The sequence below is a fragment of the Cricetulus griseus genome, chromosome 3, assembly GCF_003668045.3.
Source record: "Cricetulus griseus strain 17A/GY chromosome 3, alternate assembly CriGri-PICRH-1.0, whole genome shotgun sequence".
Taxonomy (NCBI): Eukaryota; Metazoa; Chordata; class Mammalia; order Rodentia; family Cricetidae; genus Cricetulus; species Cricetulus griseus.
Window position 1 is genome coordinate 117818444 of NC_048596.1, and position 17271 is coordinate 117835714.

General features: G+C 45.5%; 1 protein-coding gene across 11 annotated transcripts in view; it reads right to left on the minus strand.

Annotated features, from left to right (window-relative positions):
* The window catches only part of Wdr93 (WD repeat domain 93), a 53946-nt gene that overhangs the window by 12802 nt on the left and 23873 nt on the right, over window positions 1-17271 (minus strand). For 7 of the 11 annotated variants that reach the window (XR_004769143.1, XR_004769145.1, XR_004769144.1 and 4 more), the window contains 10 exons: window positions 13714-13749; window positions 12334-12418; window positions 10082-10253; window positions 8615-8682; window positions 8042-8128; window positions 6438-6557; window positions 5319-5532; window positions 2803-2866; window positions 1536-1692; window positions 1001-1205 (listed from right to left, as the gene is read on the minus strand). Coding sequence is in view for 8 of the 11 variants with exons in the window: in XM_027408212.2 (XP_027264013.1) it covers window positions 1001-1205; window positions 1536-1692; window positions 2803-2866; window positions 5319-5532; window positions 6438-6557; window positions 8042-8128; window positions 8615-8682; window positions 10082-10253; window positions 12334-12418; window positions 13714-13749 (1208 nt within the window). In the remaining 3 variants the exon portion in view is untranslated. Of the gene's footprint in view, window positions 1-1000; window positions 1206-1535; window positions 1693-2802; window positions 2867-5318; window positions 5533-6437; window positions 6558-7582; window positions 8129-8614; window positions 8683-10081; window positions 10254-12333; window positions 12419-13713; window positions 13750-16356; window positions 16894-17271 lie in introns of those variants that run through there. The other 4 variants (XM_027408211.2, XM_035442441.1, XM_027408214.2 and 1 more) reach the window with 4 other exon arrangements.

Below are 17271 nucleotides of genomic sequence, written 5' to 3' on the forward strand. Positions count from 1 at the left end.
ACCACGCCTTTCCACCATGCTCTTCCCCATAAAGATAATGGACTAAGTCTCTGAAACTGTAAGCAAGTCCCTAGTTAAATGTTTTCCTTTATAAGAGTTGCCCTGAAGCCGGGCAGTGGTGGCACACACTTTAATCCCAGCATTTGGGAGGCAGAGGCAGGAGGATCTCTGTGAGTTTGAAGCCAACCTGGTCTACAGAGAGAGAGTTCCAGGACAACCTTCAAAGCAATACAGAGAAACCCTGTCTTGAAAAACCAAAGAATAAACAAATAAATAAATAAATAAATAAGAGTTGCCCTGGTCTTGTGTCTCTTCAAAGCAGAACAGTGACTAAGATACAGCCTGTCTGGATTTCTGGATGTATTGTCTCACCTGCAAGCCCCAGAAGTCAGGCCTAATCAGAATGTCTACATCATGGCCTGACAGGTGGCAGGTGAGCATGGAGACAGGCTCTGAAAGGGTAACCAGCCAAGACTCACAGCTAGTAATGGGGAGAGTCAGAATTCAAGCCCAGGCCTGTCAGTCACAAACCTCTATAACTCAGTGGTTGTAATTGGGGGGAGAGTGGGCAGGGGTGAAGTCTAAATGAAGAAAGGGAAGGTGGTCTGATGGACTTGATGGGCATGACACTGCCTGTGTGACATTGCTCGCATGTCTGTGCACAAGGTGCATGCCTGGGACAAGTGAAGGTCAGCAGAAGGTGTCAAATCTCTGGAACTCCAGTTCCATGATAGTTGTGAGCTACCGTGTAAGTGATAAGAATAGAACCTGGGTCCTCTGGAAGAGCAGCAACTTCTTTTTAAGAGCAGGGTCTCTTACTGGCTTAGCGCTCACAGAGTAGGATAGGTTGACTTGTATGGTAAAAAACCTTCAGTTAGCAGTAATTAAGTATGGAAAGGCTCTTAACCACAAACTGCACTCAGTGATGGCTCACCAGACACAACCCCATAGCTGGGCGGGACCTCACCAGACAGAACCCCATAGCTGGACAGAGTCTTACCTCTTCTGGAGGAATTGCTCACATCTTTTCTCCAGTGGCAACACCTGGGGGAAGGCCTGGTTACATTCCAAGTCCTTTTGAGAAATGGTGCAATTTTTGGAGATATCTTTCAGGAGGGGATAGTCATCAAAATTAAAACAGAAAACAGAATCTGTGGTGACCTTGGCATCAACGGTAGGTGTGGCGTTATCATTTGGGTGCACTCCTGTGAGGAAGGAGACCACTGTTCAGTGTAATTGCTTTCTCCGTGGGACTAGGGTCTTCAGGGTGTGGCTCTTCATGTTGTTGTTCTCTGTGTGTGGAGGCGGCTTACCTGGCTTTTGTTGGGAGGGATTTACTTAATCACTCAGAACAAAGACCTTGCCAACATTTTATCAAAGAACATTGTGGTTACCAGGCCTTAGCCTCTTTTGGCTTGGGCAGAGGGGACTGAGGAGACAACCGAGTAATGTTGCCAAGCTTTTGTGAGGAAAACCTAGGGAAGAGTGTAGCAGGCCCCAGCACTGGGTAGCAGCCCTCACATTCCCCTCCTTACCGTGAAGCAGAAAATATGGATGGTGTGGAGACACAACAAACAGTGGCTTCCAGGGCATCGCCTCCACAGGCTGTACAGGGGCTGCAAAGGCACAGATGATTTCAGACTTGGCCACATCCATGAGGCTCACAGACTGGTTCCTGGAAAAGATTAGCACCTGGAAAGAAAGAGAAAGAACTCTCAGACTTGGCTCTCACAGAAAGGCGGAGGGTGGAGGCCATCTTGGGACCCTGCTCCAGGACCCCTCTTCTTAGCTCCTGGCATCTGTCCCATTTCAGACACTCATTGTCACTAGGGAAAGTCTGGTTCTCGGTCCAGGGCTCTGCTCTCAGCCCCTCATTGTTGGCCCTGCATTTCCAGGGCCCTTCCTGCATGCCCTTGGGGTTCCTCTCTGTCACTTAGGAACTCATCTCCTGGGGACTATCGGGAGCCAGCAGGACATTAGCTTTGATAGTGATCACTAACTGCTGCAGGGCACAGAACAGACATTTGTAGACTCATGTATTTGGAGAGCCTCCTTGAGCCCTGTAGGTCCTCATCCTCTGCCAAGCCATACCAGAAATCGCCGGCTTTCTTGCTAGTGTGTCCCAATCATAGGCCCTGAAAGGATTAGGGAGTTGGCAGAATGTGGCGGGACCAAGCATAGTGCCCTTTTGTCCTTCAGCTGCATCTGGAGGTGGGCCAGCACGTGGGTTCTAGCCCTGCTTAGAGGATGATGTTCCCTGTTCCCAGGCTCCATGTTGTGGGTCTCATGGACAGGGGGTATGTCTGCACCCTCCGCCAGCATACAAAGGCTGGAATCTCTGCCCCGCACCTACCTTCTTTCCTCTTCATACCTATACACCTGAACTCTGGCTAGTACCTTTGACCTCTCTGGTCTGCTGTCCCCTCCTGTCACACTACCCTCCCCTCTACAACTTCTGCATTAGGTGAACCCTGCTGTGTTACACCACACATTATGTTGGTCTTCCTTGTGTTCCCTAGGCAGCTGTTTGATGACTTGTGTCCTAGTGAAATGTGAGCGCCATCAGGGTGAGGACTTTCTCTTTGGTGTGTTAGTGTTTATTTGGTGCTTGGGATGGAATCCAGGGCGAGCTAACATTTACTCTACTGCTCAGCACTAACCCTACCCAGCCTTGGGGATTCTCTTTCATATCCATATACCCCAAAGCAAATCCAATGTCTAGCATTCAGTAGGCTGTCAACAACTATTTCTGGAAGGGATGATAAACACTCTCAGAAGAGGACCAAGGACCTGAGAACCTACCATGCCAGGCAAGGCTGGGACTGAGGCAACTGTACAGATGGTTTCTTCCGGGTACTTCTTAGACCTACGGAGCACAAAAAAGGGGCATTCTCCTTCTGCAAAGGTTTCAGACTTTTACTATCTTCTCCTAGGTATTTACCCCAGAGAAACTGTCTTTTTAAATTTCCTTTCGGGATTTTATTTATTTCTAGGTAGTGTGTGAGTGCTCTGCATGTATGCCTGCACACCAGAAGAGGGCATCAGATCCTATTGTACATGGCTGTGAACCACCATGTGGTTGCTGGGAAACGACCTCAGGACCTCTGGAAAAGCAGTCAGTGCTCTTAACCTCTGAGCCATCTCTCCAGCCCCCAGGGAAACTATTGATGTGTACCAATAGATATGTAAAGAGATCATTCATAGTAGCAAAACAAAGAAGCAAACAAACAAACAAACAAAGGTAGGAACAGTGTAGACACTCACCAGCAGGAGGCTGCTTAAGCAGCAGAATAGAATGCACGATGGAAACTGAGCTGGAGGTACACGTGGGAGCAAACATCAACAGCTCTTGTGGTCAATGTTACAAAGCAAGTCAGAGTAAACAGAATAAGTAGAAAGCAAATTGGAGGTTCATAGAATAGGTTCCAATCATAAGTTTCCTAAATATATACAACTTAACAAATGTACTGTTTAGAGGCAAAAATCATACATAGGTGGTAAATTCTTAAATAAAAGAAATGATGGCCTGGAGAGATGGCTCAGCGGTTAAGAGCACTGACTGTTCTTCCAGATGTCCTGAGTTCAATTCCCAGCAACCACATGATGGCTCACAACTGCCTTGAATGAGATCTGGTGCCCTCTGCCTGCATGCAGGCAGAAGACTGTGTACATAATAAATAAATAAAATATTTTAAAAAGAAAGAAAGAAATGACAAGAATAGGAAAATGGGCCAGGTGTGGTGCACACCTCCTTTAATCCCGGCACTTGGGAGGCAGAGATGGGCAGGACAGCCAAGGCTGTTATACAGAGAAACCCTGTCTCAAAAAACAAACAAACAAACAAACAAACAAACAAACACAATGTGGAAACTTAAAAACACAAAACCACAAATATTAGCAGCAACTCTCATAAAAACTGGGACTGTAGCGATGGGTCTGTGGTTAAAAGCATAAAAGCACTTGTCTTCCAGAGGGCTTGGGTTGTATTCTCTACACCCCCGTGTAGAAAGTCATTCCAGTCCCGGGGCATCCGCTGCCCTTTTCTGTCCTCTGCCTGCACATGGTGCACAAACATGCATGCACCCATACACTTAGATAAAAGTACATGTTTTAAAGATTTATTTATTGCTTATATATACAGTGTTCTAGATGGCCATCATTACAGGTGGTTGTGAGCCAACATGTGGTTGGTGGGAATTGAACTCAGTACCTCTGGAAGAGCTCTTAACTGCTGATTCATCTCTCCAGCCCGACGAAAGTAAAATTTTAAAAAACTAACAAAACAAAACTTCTCCCGCTGTCTGGATGTGGGCACTTGCTTCTCCAGTAAGGTTTCAGCAGATGTCACAAAATCCAGAAGTGTGAGAAGCATTTGTGCTTTGCTGTTGCCTGTCTTGCTGATGGCTATGCTTAGGGCAGCATGTGAGGAAGCCTCGGGTAGCCAGCAGGAGAGAGCAGGAGGAAGAGAACCATTGTTTCCTGGTCAACAGTGTGCTGGCTCCCAGGAGTGAGAGACAAACTAGCCTAGGCCCTAGACCCTGGATGAGCTACCAGTGGCTGGCAAGCACTGGTGTAAGCTAGGTAAGGCCAGTGGAGACCTGATCTGCTGACTACAGGTGTGGGGGTGATGCTGAAGGGCTGCTTTCTGCAGTCAGTCATGCTGGTGGATGTTTGGTGATTGGCAGTTGGTACTTAACAACCTTCAAGGAGAAAGGAGGAGGGTGTGATCAGTTCCTTAGGGAGCGGGAGGTGATTGGTTTCTGTGGGGCATGGGGAGTTTATCTCATCATCCTGACACACACACACACACACACACACACACACACACACACACACACACACACACACACACACAGAGAGAGAGAGAGAAAGAGAGAGAGAGAGAGAGAGAGAGAGAGAGAGAGAAGTGATTCATTTGCATGAATATAACATTTAAAAAAGCATTTTTGAGACAGGGACTTAAATGTAGCCCTGGGACACTGGAATTCACTTTGTAGCCCAAGCTCCTTTGCTTCCAGGGCACTAAGATGAAAGGTATGCGCCACCATGCCTGGCCTTATTTATTTATTTTTTTCTTAAAGATCTCTGGGGAAGCTTGTGAAAGCTATTTTGGGGGAACTGAGGCTCTCTGTGATCATATGGTACAGAAAAGGGACAGTTTTTCTGGACAACTGTGCCCTACCCACATGGCACTGTGCTCAGGCCAGGAGGGTGGTGGCTATGGCAGTGGACTCTAGGCAGAGGCCGTCAGTCTTTCCTATGGAACAGCATCATCTGTCTGGAAGATTGTCACCTTGTCCTGTCCCTAAGCCACTGACCTCTCAACAAGCACCTTGCTGGTGGGTCCCGTGGTCCTGCTGGCTGTCACCAGGTGGAGGGAAGCATCGGTACACAGCACCACACACATCATTTCATACTTCACCTGGACTTCAGGGTACACGTTCCGTCCTTCGTGCACCAGGAAGAACCTTAGGAAGTGAATGCTTTGGCAGAAACAGCCCTCGGGTAGAGCAATGACCCCAAAGAGGAATCCTAGGGAGAAAAAATGAATGTAGCTGATCAGAAAAGACGAGGTCGCAGCCATGGGTTCTAGCTCTGTGACCAGGAAGTGTTCGAGGGACATGTGTGGGGTGACGACTAAGTCAGGCAATGTGCAGCCTCTGCAAGGAGAACACCCATGACCATTGCAGAAGAAACATCGAGGGTCTTGTGCCTAGAGAGGAGCTGCGGGATGGGGACCAAGGCTCAGGGGGAAGGGGAAGAGAGCAATTGAGTCGTGGTATCTACAGCCCAGCTGACCTACGGCTGCCCAGGGGATGCTGCACAGTAGATGGGATGTGTGGCTTTAGAGACTATGTGTGTGTGCAGCCAGACAAGAATCTACTGATATCCTCCCCTTGAAATGAAAACAAGCTGTTGGCTAAGGGGCTGTGCATCATGGTTGACTCACGATCCCTAATGAAGCCTGGCTGATGGATCCTTTCAGATGTCACCATTTCAGCATCTGCAGCGCTGGACCAGGAACCTGGGTCCCTACCATGGTGCTGCCCACCCAGAACTGCTGCTGGTTTTCCTTTGATCACTTTCTAGGTCCCTCAGCTCTAATACTAGCAGAGTGCCTGCTGGTTGGCCTCAGGGCAGAACAGCATGGAAGAAGACTTGCTTTCTTTGAGAGCAGGGGCAGAGGCTGCAGAGCCTCTCAGGCTGTGCTGGGAGACACATTTTCCCTGCAGAGTAACAAGGAAGGTGATGGCTATGCTCTTAGGACTTGGTGAACTCCTGGGCACAGAGCAAGCTCTCAATGAGCACATGGGCAAAAAAGCTCAGTGGTGTATCCTGGGAATGGAGAAGGGGAAAGCAGGCCCCGCTGTCCTGAGAGGAGCCCCACTGAGGAGACCCATTGGGTGCTCCGTCGAGGGGTGAGATGGGAAACTCACCTTGGGCCAGGTCCCACAGAATGAGCACACCATCCTCACAGGCGAGGACCAGGTAGGAGGAAGAGCTGCTGATCTGAGACACTGTAATGGGCGCAGCACAGGGCCATACGTTCTCACAGTCTAGAGGGAAGAGACCGTTTGCCAGACCCTGCCCTGCCCAGTGCCCCCACCTGGGGAATCAGGCCCAGACCGTTGTCTAGACTTTCCACCTCTCTCCCAGTGCTGTGCTTCTTCCCCAGAGTAAAATAAATCACAGCTAATGTTTGGTGGCTATTTGCGGGCACTCGAAGGACCTGGCTAGTCTTGTTACTGATTACAGGTAGCATTTCATTTTATTTTCAGAAGAGTTTTATACAGCAGGTCCTGTTAGAACACCATTTCATAGGTGTGACCAAGGCCACAGCCAGTCAGTAGACAAGTGTGTGTGTGTGTGTGTGTGTGTGTGTGTGTGTGTACATGCATGTGTGGAGGATTAGAAGCCAGGCTGCATGGGAGAGGGCAGAGGAAGCAAGTCATTCTGCATGCATACTTAACTTGACTTCTACGGCACAGCATGAAAGTAAAGCACAGGTGCCATCAAAGCCTTATCCTGAGTGAACTGCACATAAGGCTGTGTTCATGGATGTGTCCAACAACAATCACTTCATGCGTTGCAACTTCAAAGGGTTTCCCTATATCAAACCCTCTGGATTTTGCTATTTACAGTATTCAGGCATCTGTACTGGCTTGCCTTCGGAGTTCTGACAGGATACGTCCTCAGCTGCTACCACTAAGAGCACCACCTGTGCCTATTCAATATGTTCCCTTTTAAAAGAGCCCTGTGCCCACCTCCCATCCATCTTTCTTTCTCTCCCTCTCTCTGTCTCTGTCTGTCTGCTTCCCTCTCTCTCTCTTTGCTCTTGTCCCTGGAGGCCAGTCTCCCTTCTCCCCTTTTTAATGATCCTTTTCCCTTAAAAACAAAACAAAACAAAAAACAAACAAACAAACAAAACCCCTGTGCGGGCTGGAGAGATGGCTCAGTGGTTAAGAGCACTGCCTGCTCTTCCAAAGGTCCTGAGTTCAATTCCCAGCAACCACATGGTGGCTCATGACCATCTGTAATGAGATTTGGTGTCCTCTTCCGGCCTGCAGGCATACATGCAGGCTGAACACTCTACACATAAAAAATAAATAAATCTTCAAAAGGAAAAAAAAAAAAAACCCTGTGCTTGAACTCTATTGCATGGTGCCTTTCTCTCTCAGGCCACTTTAAAAAATTACAACACATACAGCATACAGTGATGTATAATGACTTATTAGTGTTTCAAAAAAAAGAAAATGGGACATGAAGCAACTGGCCTGAAACTGCACCTTTTACACACACTGGGCTGCAAGCACTTGTCTGCTGATGCCAAGCCCATTCTCCTTTCACACCACACTCTGTGGGGCCCTGGGCACTGGGCTCTGACAAGGAACAAGCCAGGGACAGACCTTGGACACCCACTGAGAACCCATCTCTGCCTGCACAGCTCTGGTTCCCCCACACTCTGACAGCTCAGCTGGAGAAGCACAGGTTCTCAGAGCCCTGAGCCAAGGCACTGCCTCAGTCTTGGCAGCTAAAGTACCGGTTTTATCCTTCAGGTTTTTGTTCAGTGAATAGAGGGAGAAATTATGACTTCCAGTCCAACGTATGCCGAGGATACAGGCTGCTCCTGGAGGTGGGGAGAGAAGAAAGGGCATTATTAGACAACAGGTAGACTTTGGTTTGTGTGGCAAGTGTACTGTCTGTCATGTCTGATTTGTTCTAATAGGTTCCACTCAGCAGAAAGGTGGACTTCCCAGGAAGAACAGTTTGGTACCTCCATGGAGGCCATTCTTAGGGTAGGCTACAGCAGCCCTTTGGCTACATTCACAAAGATATCCACTTGGATGCCAGAGTTTGGTCTGATTGTTACGAGTTCATAACCAGAAACAGCATGACAGATGTATACACACATGACCTTCTAGGGCAGCCCCTCCCTCGAGTCCTGTGGCTCCCATTTTAGGGAAACTGGGCTCAGGGAAACATTTCCAAACAGACACTGCCAAGCTACAGCTGGCAGCCTGATTTCCACCTTCACTCCTTCCCACCATGCAAGATCTGACTCGTGGCACATCCCCAGGAGGGTCCAGTTGACCACCGTCCCACTCTTGTTTACCTGGAGGGCTCTTGGCATCCACTGGTATTGGGGATATGGAGTTAGTAAAGAAGTGGAACGTGGCTGTACTGGGAAAGAAAGACAGGAGTCAGAGCCATGTAGACTCCTTAGAAAGAAGAGATCTGGCACAATATGTAACTTAGACCAGAAATGGCTTCGTTTCTGACGATGAACCTCCCAGAGCCCCATGACAGCCCCATGCTGGGACTGAAGGGCCACACAGACCTTGGACATAGGTGAAGACAGTGCTAATGGAGTTGTGGGTCACTCATAGGCCAGCAGGGTACAGGATGGAGCCCTAGCCAAAGGAGCCCCCCCACTTTTAGAAGGCCACTTCTATCCTCAGAGGAGATCCCTTAAAGGCCAGACATGGGTGACCTTTCATAAATGCTTTCTCACCAGGGGGTCACAAAACTCAAAGTGTAAACTAGCCTTATTTGGAGTGCTTGCAGATTCTCATGGTATTCTCACAGTGGATAATTAATGTGGTCCCTAAATACCTTGCTGGGCAACAGGAACTAAGTGGGCACCATCAAGCCAGGGGAGGGTCTCACTTCTCATGTGAAAACAAGAATGTTCCAACACAGCTGGGATACTTGGTTCTTAAACCATGGCTACTTCAGACACTGGCTCGTTATCATCAGACGTGGGCTACGAGGCTTGTCTGCTGACTGAGGTGTTAGCATACGTTACTGCTAACATACTGTAATAACTATAGATCTGTATGACATCACACTTAGAAAAACATGGAGAGCCTGGGGTGACTTGTAGCAACAGAGATCCTGCCTGGCACACAAAAGCCCTGGCTTAGATCCCAGTGCTGTAAAGTAGCAAGAAGAAATAGAGGGAAATGCCCATAATGGTGGTAACATTTCCTTTTTTGTTATCTTTTCTCTATGTGCAATTTCCTTTTGAAAACCAGGAAGAAACAGAAAAGATGTCATACATGAATCTAAAGTAAACTCTATCTTATCTCCATAGGTATATGGTTCTGCTTCTTTTCCCTCATCTGGGCTTTGAACCCAGGCTTTGGTTTTATTAGACAGTGTTCAGCTGAGCCACATAGCTATTCCTTCTTTACAATTCTTTGTTCTATCTGTATTTAAGAAAACCCACAGAACATTTTACAAGAATCTCCTGGGGCTGAGAGATTGCTCGGTGGTTATGAGCGCTGGCTGCTCTTCTAGAGCAGTGTGATTCTTAGCACCTGCTTGATTGCTTACAATGTCTGTAACTCCAGTTCCAGGGGATGATCTAAGGCCCTCTTCTGATCTCCAAGGGCACTGTATGCACATGGCACACAGACAGACATGCAGGCAAAGCACCCATACACAAAATTTTAAAAGTTAATTAAGTAAAATTAAAATAAAAATTTAAAAAGAATCTGCTGCATTCTCCCAAGCCAGAATGAGATGCTTGCTTGGGTCCAGTGGTGCAGAGCCTGGCAGCCTCCTCCCTCAGGCTCACCTGAGTGGCTCCTCTTCCCACTCCCCTTCCAGGTACTTCTTGTAGGAGGCATTGAAGATCTCCATGTGCTGCTCCCACTGCACATCCTTGATGTAGTGATTCTGCCCGGAGCCTAGCCCACAGTAGTCTTCTACCTTTGAAAAGATCTCCAGGGGGCTTTTAAATGTAGTACCTGGATTGAAGAGATCCCGGGATCCACTGAAATCCCATTTCCCTTTGCGGGTTCCCCCTGCTTCCTTCAGAAGCCTCACCTCAGAAACCCATTTTTGGTCTGTAGTGGGCCTGTGACCCTGGCCATCCTCTCCCTCAATGCACAGGCTCAGAGAGCCCAGGCAGAGGGCAGCTGTTCTCCCTCTCCACACCTCCAACCCAGCATCCCAGGCTTTCTGCAAAAGAAGGGCCAAGGAAATGCCCATGGTGTGCTAAGGCCTGTGCTGCTGTCTCTCCTACAAAGCAAGGCCCCAACCTGGTAATGACCATCACTCTCTGCTATTGCTGAAGATCCCTGTTCCTACTCAGTCTCTGTTGCTTCCACTCATTCCTCTCTCACAGGACTTCTACTCTGCTGGTCACCTTTCCTATCATTATTCCTAGAAACCTTGCATCTCCCCAAATCTGCCCTCCTCTGCTTTCTAGAACTAGGAATAAAACCCAGGATCTAACGCACATTAGGCAATCACTCTACCATTAAGTACATACCCAGTCCACTATACCATTCCGTGTGTGTGTGTGTGTGTGTGTGTGTGTGTGTGTGTGTGTGTGAGAGAGAGAGAGAGAGAGAGAGAGAGAGAGAGAGAGAGAGAGAGAGAGAATGTGTGAGTGATAAAACGTCTTTTCTAGGACTAGAGAGATGGCTCAGAAGTTAAGATCACATACTGTTTTTGTAGAGGACATCCACAATAGGCAGCTTACAACTGCCTGGAACTCCAGTTCCAGGAGGTTCAATATCTTCTAGATTCCATAGGTATCTACACTCACAAATGCACATAACCATATATAGACACACATGCATACAGTTAATATTTTTTTTTCTGAGACAGGGTTTCTCTGTAGCTTTTGGAGACTGTCATGGAACTCACTCTGTAGACCAGGTTAGCCTGCCTCTGCCTCCAAAGTGCTGGGATTAAAGGTGTGTGCCACCACCCAGTGATTCATCTTTTCTTAATTACTGTAGTTTTGCAACAAACCTTTAATTTTTGTATTATAGCTGGGTGTTGATGGACCACGCTTTGTGGTTAAGAGCACTTCCTGCTCCTGCATCTCTCCAGCCCCCACTAATACTCTTCTGTCTTTTTTAATAAAGCATTTAAATCTTTTAGATTTATTTATTTAATGTGTATGTTTTGATGAAGGTATTGGGGTCCCCATAGAACTAGAGTTACAGAAGGTTGTGCACCACCATGTGGGTGCTAGGAACTGAACTTGGGTCCTCGTGAGAGCAACACATGTTCATAACTGCTGAGCCACATCTTCAGCTTCAGCTAACATTATTTTTTTTAAGTTGATAGCTATTCTTGGCCCTTTGCATTTCTTTTTAATTTTTAATGGATGCAAAGTATTCCTTTGTGTAAATACACTAGATTTTATCTAATCAGTCTGCTGCCCTTGCAAATAATGCTATGGGTGTAGGTCACATTTTTATTGGTGTGTCTTTGAGACCATGTTAGTGCCAAGATGCTCTATATTCTCTGCTTATAATGGCTAACTGCTCTCCCCCCCTTGGTCACCTCTTACTTAACCTTCTAAAGCTGGCTCCAATATCCCTTCCTTTGATAAAGTCATTGTTTATCTCTGGGCAGAGCTACACATTTCTTTCTGTTTTCATGCTCCTAGGTGTCTCCAATTACTGTACTTAAAATACTGTACTGCGCTTTCCTTCTATTCTCCATTAGTAGACCTTCAGCTTCTAGAATGAAGGAGATTTGTCTTTCTGATCTCCATGCTTGGTTGCAGACATTAAGCAGAAGAGTGATAATGACTTACACAGACGTATGGGAATTGGTTCATTCTGCCTAGCAATCATAAATGATGTCTCTTTCTGATCCTAATTCTACTAACTGAAGTCTTGTAATATTCGTGCTTCCTTTTGGTTTTTAGTCCTAGAGCCTCAGATTTTAAAAACTCCTCTTTAGAATTATGCATTTAATTAGATATTACTGCTAATAAGTAGGAAAACAGGAATGTGGAATAGGGCTAGTAAGGAAACAGCAGGAAATCAACAGCAAAAGAAACAAGTGCTACCTCTTACTTACCTGCTATGGGCTTAGGGGGTTTAATCTTCATTACATAAACTGGAGGACTCAATTTAAGGTCAGTTTTAAAACAAATGTTTAAGTCCTAAAATAAGGGAAAGGCATATCCAGTAAGCTGACAAAGGAAATTATATGGAATCATTAAAAATAACCATTCTTAAGGATGTCAAGAAAAAGAAGAAAATGAACAGGACAAATAGAAATGGAATAGAAAGATGGTAGACTTAAGATGGTAAACTCAAGCTTGCCAATAACACCATTAAATGTAAATGGTCTAAATACTATACTTAATAGGTAGATACATCAATTCTGATTGCTGGGTGGAATTCATTCATTCTCATATCCCTGTTTTATCACCAATATTTACTGAATATGCATAATGAACCAAGCATAAAATTAAGAAATTCGCACACCTTATAAAAAGACAAATTTCAACTATATGATGTCAAAAAGAAACTCCATTTAAACCAGCACTTGGAAGGGTGAGGCAGCAAGATTATAAATTTGAGGCTGTCCTGGGCTAAAAAGCAAGTCTAAAATTAGTTTTAGCTACACCACACACACACACACACACACACACACACACACACACACAGAGAGAGAGAGAGAGAGAGAGAGAGAGAGAGAGAGAGAGAGAGAGAGAACTCTACTTCAAACTGGGATATATCAACTCAGCCAGGCAGTGGTGGCACACGCCTTTAATCCCAGCACTCGGGAGGCAGAGGCAGGTGGATTTCTGTGAGTTTGAGACCAGCCTGGTCTACAAGAGCTAGTTCCAGGACAGCCTCCAAAGCTACAGAGAAACTTTGTGTTGAAAAACCAAACCAAACCAAACCAAAACAAAACTGGTATATATCAACTCAAAATAATTAAAAGAAAGCTGGGATGGCTAATACTGACATCTGGCTTGGATTCCAATCAGAACCAAGACTACTGACAGGACCAAAGAGTACACAAGTAATATCAGAAAACATGGATTCCCAAATTGTTATACTTCTAATAACATGGTTTCAAAATACACAAACAAAAACCCCCACAGAAGTGAAAGAACAAATACAGTCTTAGAGATTCCTCTTCTAAAGGATAACAGAAATGTGAGTAAAATACAGTATGGATACAGGAAGAAAAGCAATAAGGATGCAGAGGACTGGAATCATTTAGCTAAATCAGGTAGAATTTGCCCTCTTTTCAAGTGCATTTAACAATGTAAACCGTATTTTGGGCATAAAACAAATCTCAATAGATTTGAAAGGTGTCACACTACAAAATATTCAATAAAATACTAGCAAACTGAAACCAGCAAGCTAGGTATGTAAAAAGGTGATCTTAAAAACAGAGTGGCACAGGGCTGGGGAGCTAGCTCAGTGAGAGGGTGGTTACCTGGATTGCATAAGGGCTTAGACTTGGTCGTAAGTTCTGGGAAAAAAAAAAACACAAATAAGTAATGTTACAATCAAAATAGAGAAATAGATAAAAGAAAAAATATCACAAAGGAAACATTCACAGACATATCTTTGGGGGGTTTTGTTGTGTGCGTGCACGTGTGTGTGTGTGTGTGTGTGTGTGTGTGTGTGTGTGTGTGTGTGTGTTTTGGAGGCAGGGTCTCTCTATGTAGCTCTGGCTGTATTTGAACTCACTATGTAGACCAGGCTGGCCTGGATCTCATAGATATCCACCTGCCTCTACCTCCTGAGTGCTGGGATTAAAGGCATGAACTACATCCAGCTTCACACATATATCTTTATAAAATAGAATGCCTAAGTAAAATGAATTATCACTGAAATTGACTTAAAACATTAAAAAATAATGGACTGAACACCGTGGAAGTTGAAAACATAACAATTTTTTTTGCTAAGTAAGATCTCATGACTCTCACCTAAGAGGGAAAAAAGATACACATCTTACCTTACAAGGAAGGCTAGCATATCCCGACACCAGGATAAGCTGAACAGAAAACTATCCAGAGAAGTTCACACAAAAACAATAAGCCAGATTCATATCTCATATTTAAACTTGAAAATACCCGTGCACCTAGGATTGTCATGTCTGTGCATGTGTGTGCACTGTGTAGCTGGCATATGCTGGTTAGGTGTTTACATTTGTTTGTATTGCAAATTTGACACAAGCTAGGATCATCCAGGAAGAGAGACCTTCACTTGAGAAAATATATCCATCTGGTTGGTCTGGCTGCAAGAGTGTGGAGCATTTTCTTCACTCATGGCTGATGACAACAGAGGGCCCAGGCCACTGTGGGTGGTGCTACCCCTGGGCAGGTGGTTCTGGATAGCATAAAAAGGTGGCTTAGCAAGCCAGGGGGAAGTAAGCCACTCAGCAGTTTTTCTCCATGGTCTCTGCTGCCAGGTCCCTGACTTGAGCTCTGTCCTGGCTTCCCCTGAAATGACCGTGACAGGGAAACATAAGATGGAATAAACCCTTTCCTCCCCAAGTTGCTTTTGGTGTTTATCACATTAGCAAAGAACAAACTAACACAAGAAGCCATTTCTCAGCTCCGTCACCTCATGGCATGCCCAGCAATGACAAGCGCATGTGCAGACACAAGCCACATAGTGTTTTACATTAGAGAGCAAAGGAAGGGCTAGGCTCATTCCCTTATGAGGATTCAGGAGATAACATTAGGATGACCACTAAGCATCCTCCCCTAAAGGATTTCCCAATCCTACAACATTTTCCAATCCTACCGGCCTAGCGACCAAGTCTTCAGTTATGGAGGACTCCCGGGATACAAACTACAATCTCAATGTAGAACCTCAACAAAATACCAAACATACAGAGACAGAAAACAAAACCGTTGTTGCCATGGCACAGGGGTAGTGTGATCAGAGGATACGAAGCAGGTGGGCAGGATGAGCACTCTAAAGACTAATGCACTTGAGGGACAGTAATAAAACAGGGCTGAACTAAACAGGGGTTTAGCTGCCCTTGTCATAAAGCAGCAACAAACATGTGTTACAGAGACAGACATATCCATTTGCTTCACTACGGAAACCTCTTCTAAAAATCCTCATGTACCCCACAGCATCAAGTTATGCACCTTAAATAGACACAGAGTTTGTTTCTTTTAATGAGGGGAAAGACTTTGATAAAAGTCAATATCCATTCTTGATTTAAATAAAACTCTTCCTAGAAAGCTGAGGCTAGAAGGACACATGTTCAATTTGATAAAGGCTATTTACTGCTACTCTTCAACACTTTTGTTAGAAAATAGAAGCCTGCTACTCTTAACACCTTTGTTAGAAAATAGAAGGGAGCAAAAACAAGCAAAAGAAAAGGCTGTCAGGGTTTACTGCTGTGGTTATTTGTCTAGATGATACAAAGTGATTACACAGCCTGCTAACACAAGAGAGAGTAAGGTTCAGTAAAGAGGCCAGCAGTGCCAGGATGGGAGAGAGAGAACAAGGCACTCTCAGGACAGGGGACAGTGTGGTGGAGGAACTCACAGCGAGACAGTGAAGTGTGTGTGTGAGCTCTACACCTGCATGCCAGACCCCAAGAGTCTCTCCCTGTTATTAGACTAATCTTTGAAATAGTGAGTTCGTGTGGAGATGTGTGCACGTAAGTGTGGATGCCTAAAGAGGCCAAAAGCAGACATCAAATTCCCTGGAGCTGGAGCTACAGACAGTTGTGAATCTCCTGACGTAGGTTGCTGAGAACCAAACTCAGACTCTCTGCAAGAGCAACAAGTACTCTTAATCACAGAGTCATCTCTCTATCTCTCCATTCCCCCCTTTTCTTTCTGAGAGTATCTCTTTAAATTCTTTACCTTTATTCTATGCAACATACAGAAAAAAATCACTAAGTTAAATAGGCACCAATGTGGTAGAGATTTTGTTTGTTTATTTTTTAGACAGGGTCCTACTTTGTAGCTCTGATTGTCTGCTGTCTGTCTTAGAACTCACCGTGTAGAATAGGTTGACCTTGAACTTTCACAGATCCACCTGCCTCTGCTTCTTGAGAGTTGGGATTGAAGTTGTGAGCCACCATGCCAGGCTTCTTGTCATTGTTTTTTGTTTTATTTATTTATTTATTTATTTATTTATTTATTTATTTATACTCCCCAGCCCTGAACACTTCTATTTGGAGGAGACTCAACCACTGCTTACATCTTGAAGAATGTTTCTTCTTTGAGACAGAATTTCATGTACCACAGGCTGGCCTCATACTTGCTCTGTAGTCAAGGATGATCCTGAACTCATGACCTTCCTAGGTGGACCTCCCAAATGCTGTGAGAGTATGCCTCCATGCTGGTGACTGAGTAAGCAAACTTTGCCCAGAGTGATGGTGCCATGTGTTACTTATGCAGCTTGAGACAAAGTGTAACTTAAAGGGTGGAAGAAAGGGCTCTAGCAAGGGACCCCATTTCAGATGTTTGTGGGTCCTCTGTTCAACATTCAGGAAAGGGTGTGCTCCATGCACCCCAGAACAGGCAGTCTGCACCATCTCCCAAAGCAGTCCAAGATGAAAATGAACTCCATCATTCACTTGTCTTGGTGGATTGCATTGTTACAGTGGCAGGGGCAAATCCAGGTTGCACAGGGTCCCCTTTAGGGGAAAGAACAAAATCAGGGCATGGCAGTGTATGTGTGGAATCCCAGCACTGGGAGGTGGTGAAAAACTGCTAGTTCTAGGCTAGTGTGGGTTACATGGACACTGCCTCAAAGACAAATACCCATAAAGTTAGGAACCCAAAATGCCCACAGCCATTCTAACACCACTCAACACGAGGGAGATTACAGCAGAGGGAAATTAGAATCTCAAGTGATGGCAATTAACAATATTTTTGCAAATTTTATAAAAATCAAAGACGATATAACTGCATCTCGGGGGGCCCCACCATGGCCTTGGGAGGAGCTTACAAAGTGGTGGGGCTGCAGTTAAGCTCCCTTAGCTTCAGAGAGACCTGTCTCAGCTCACACAGTT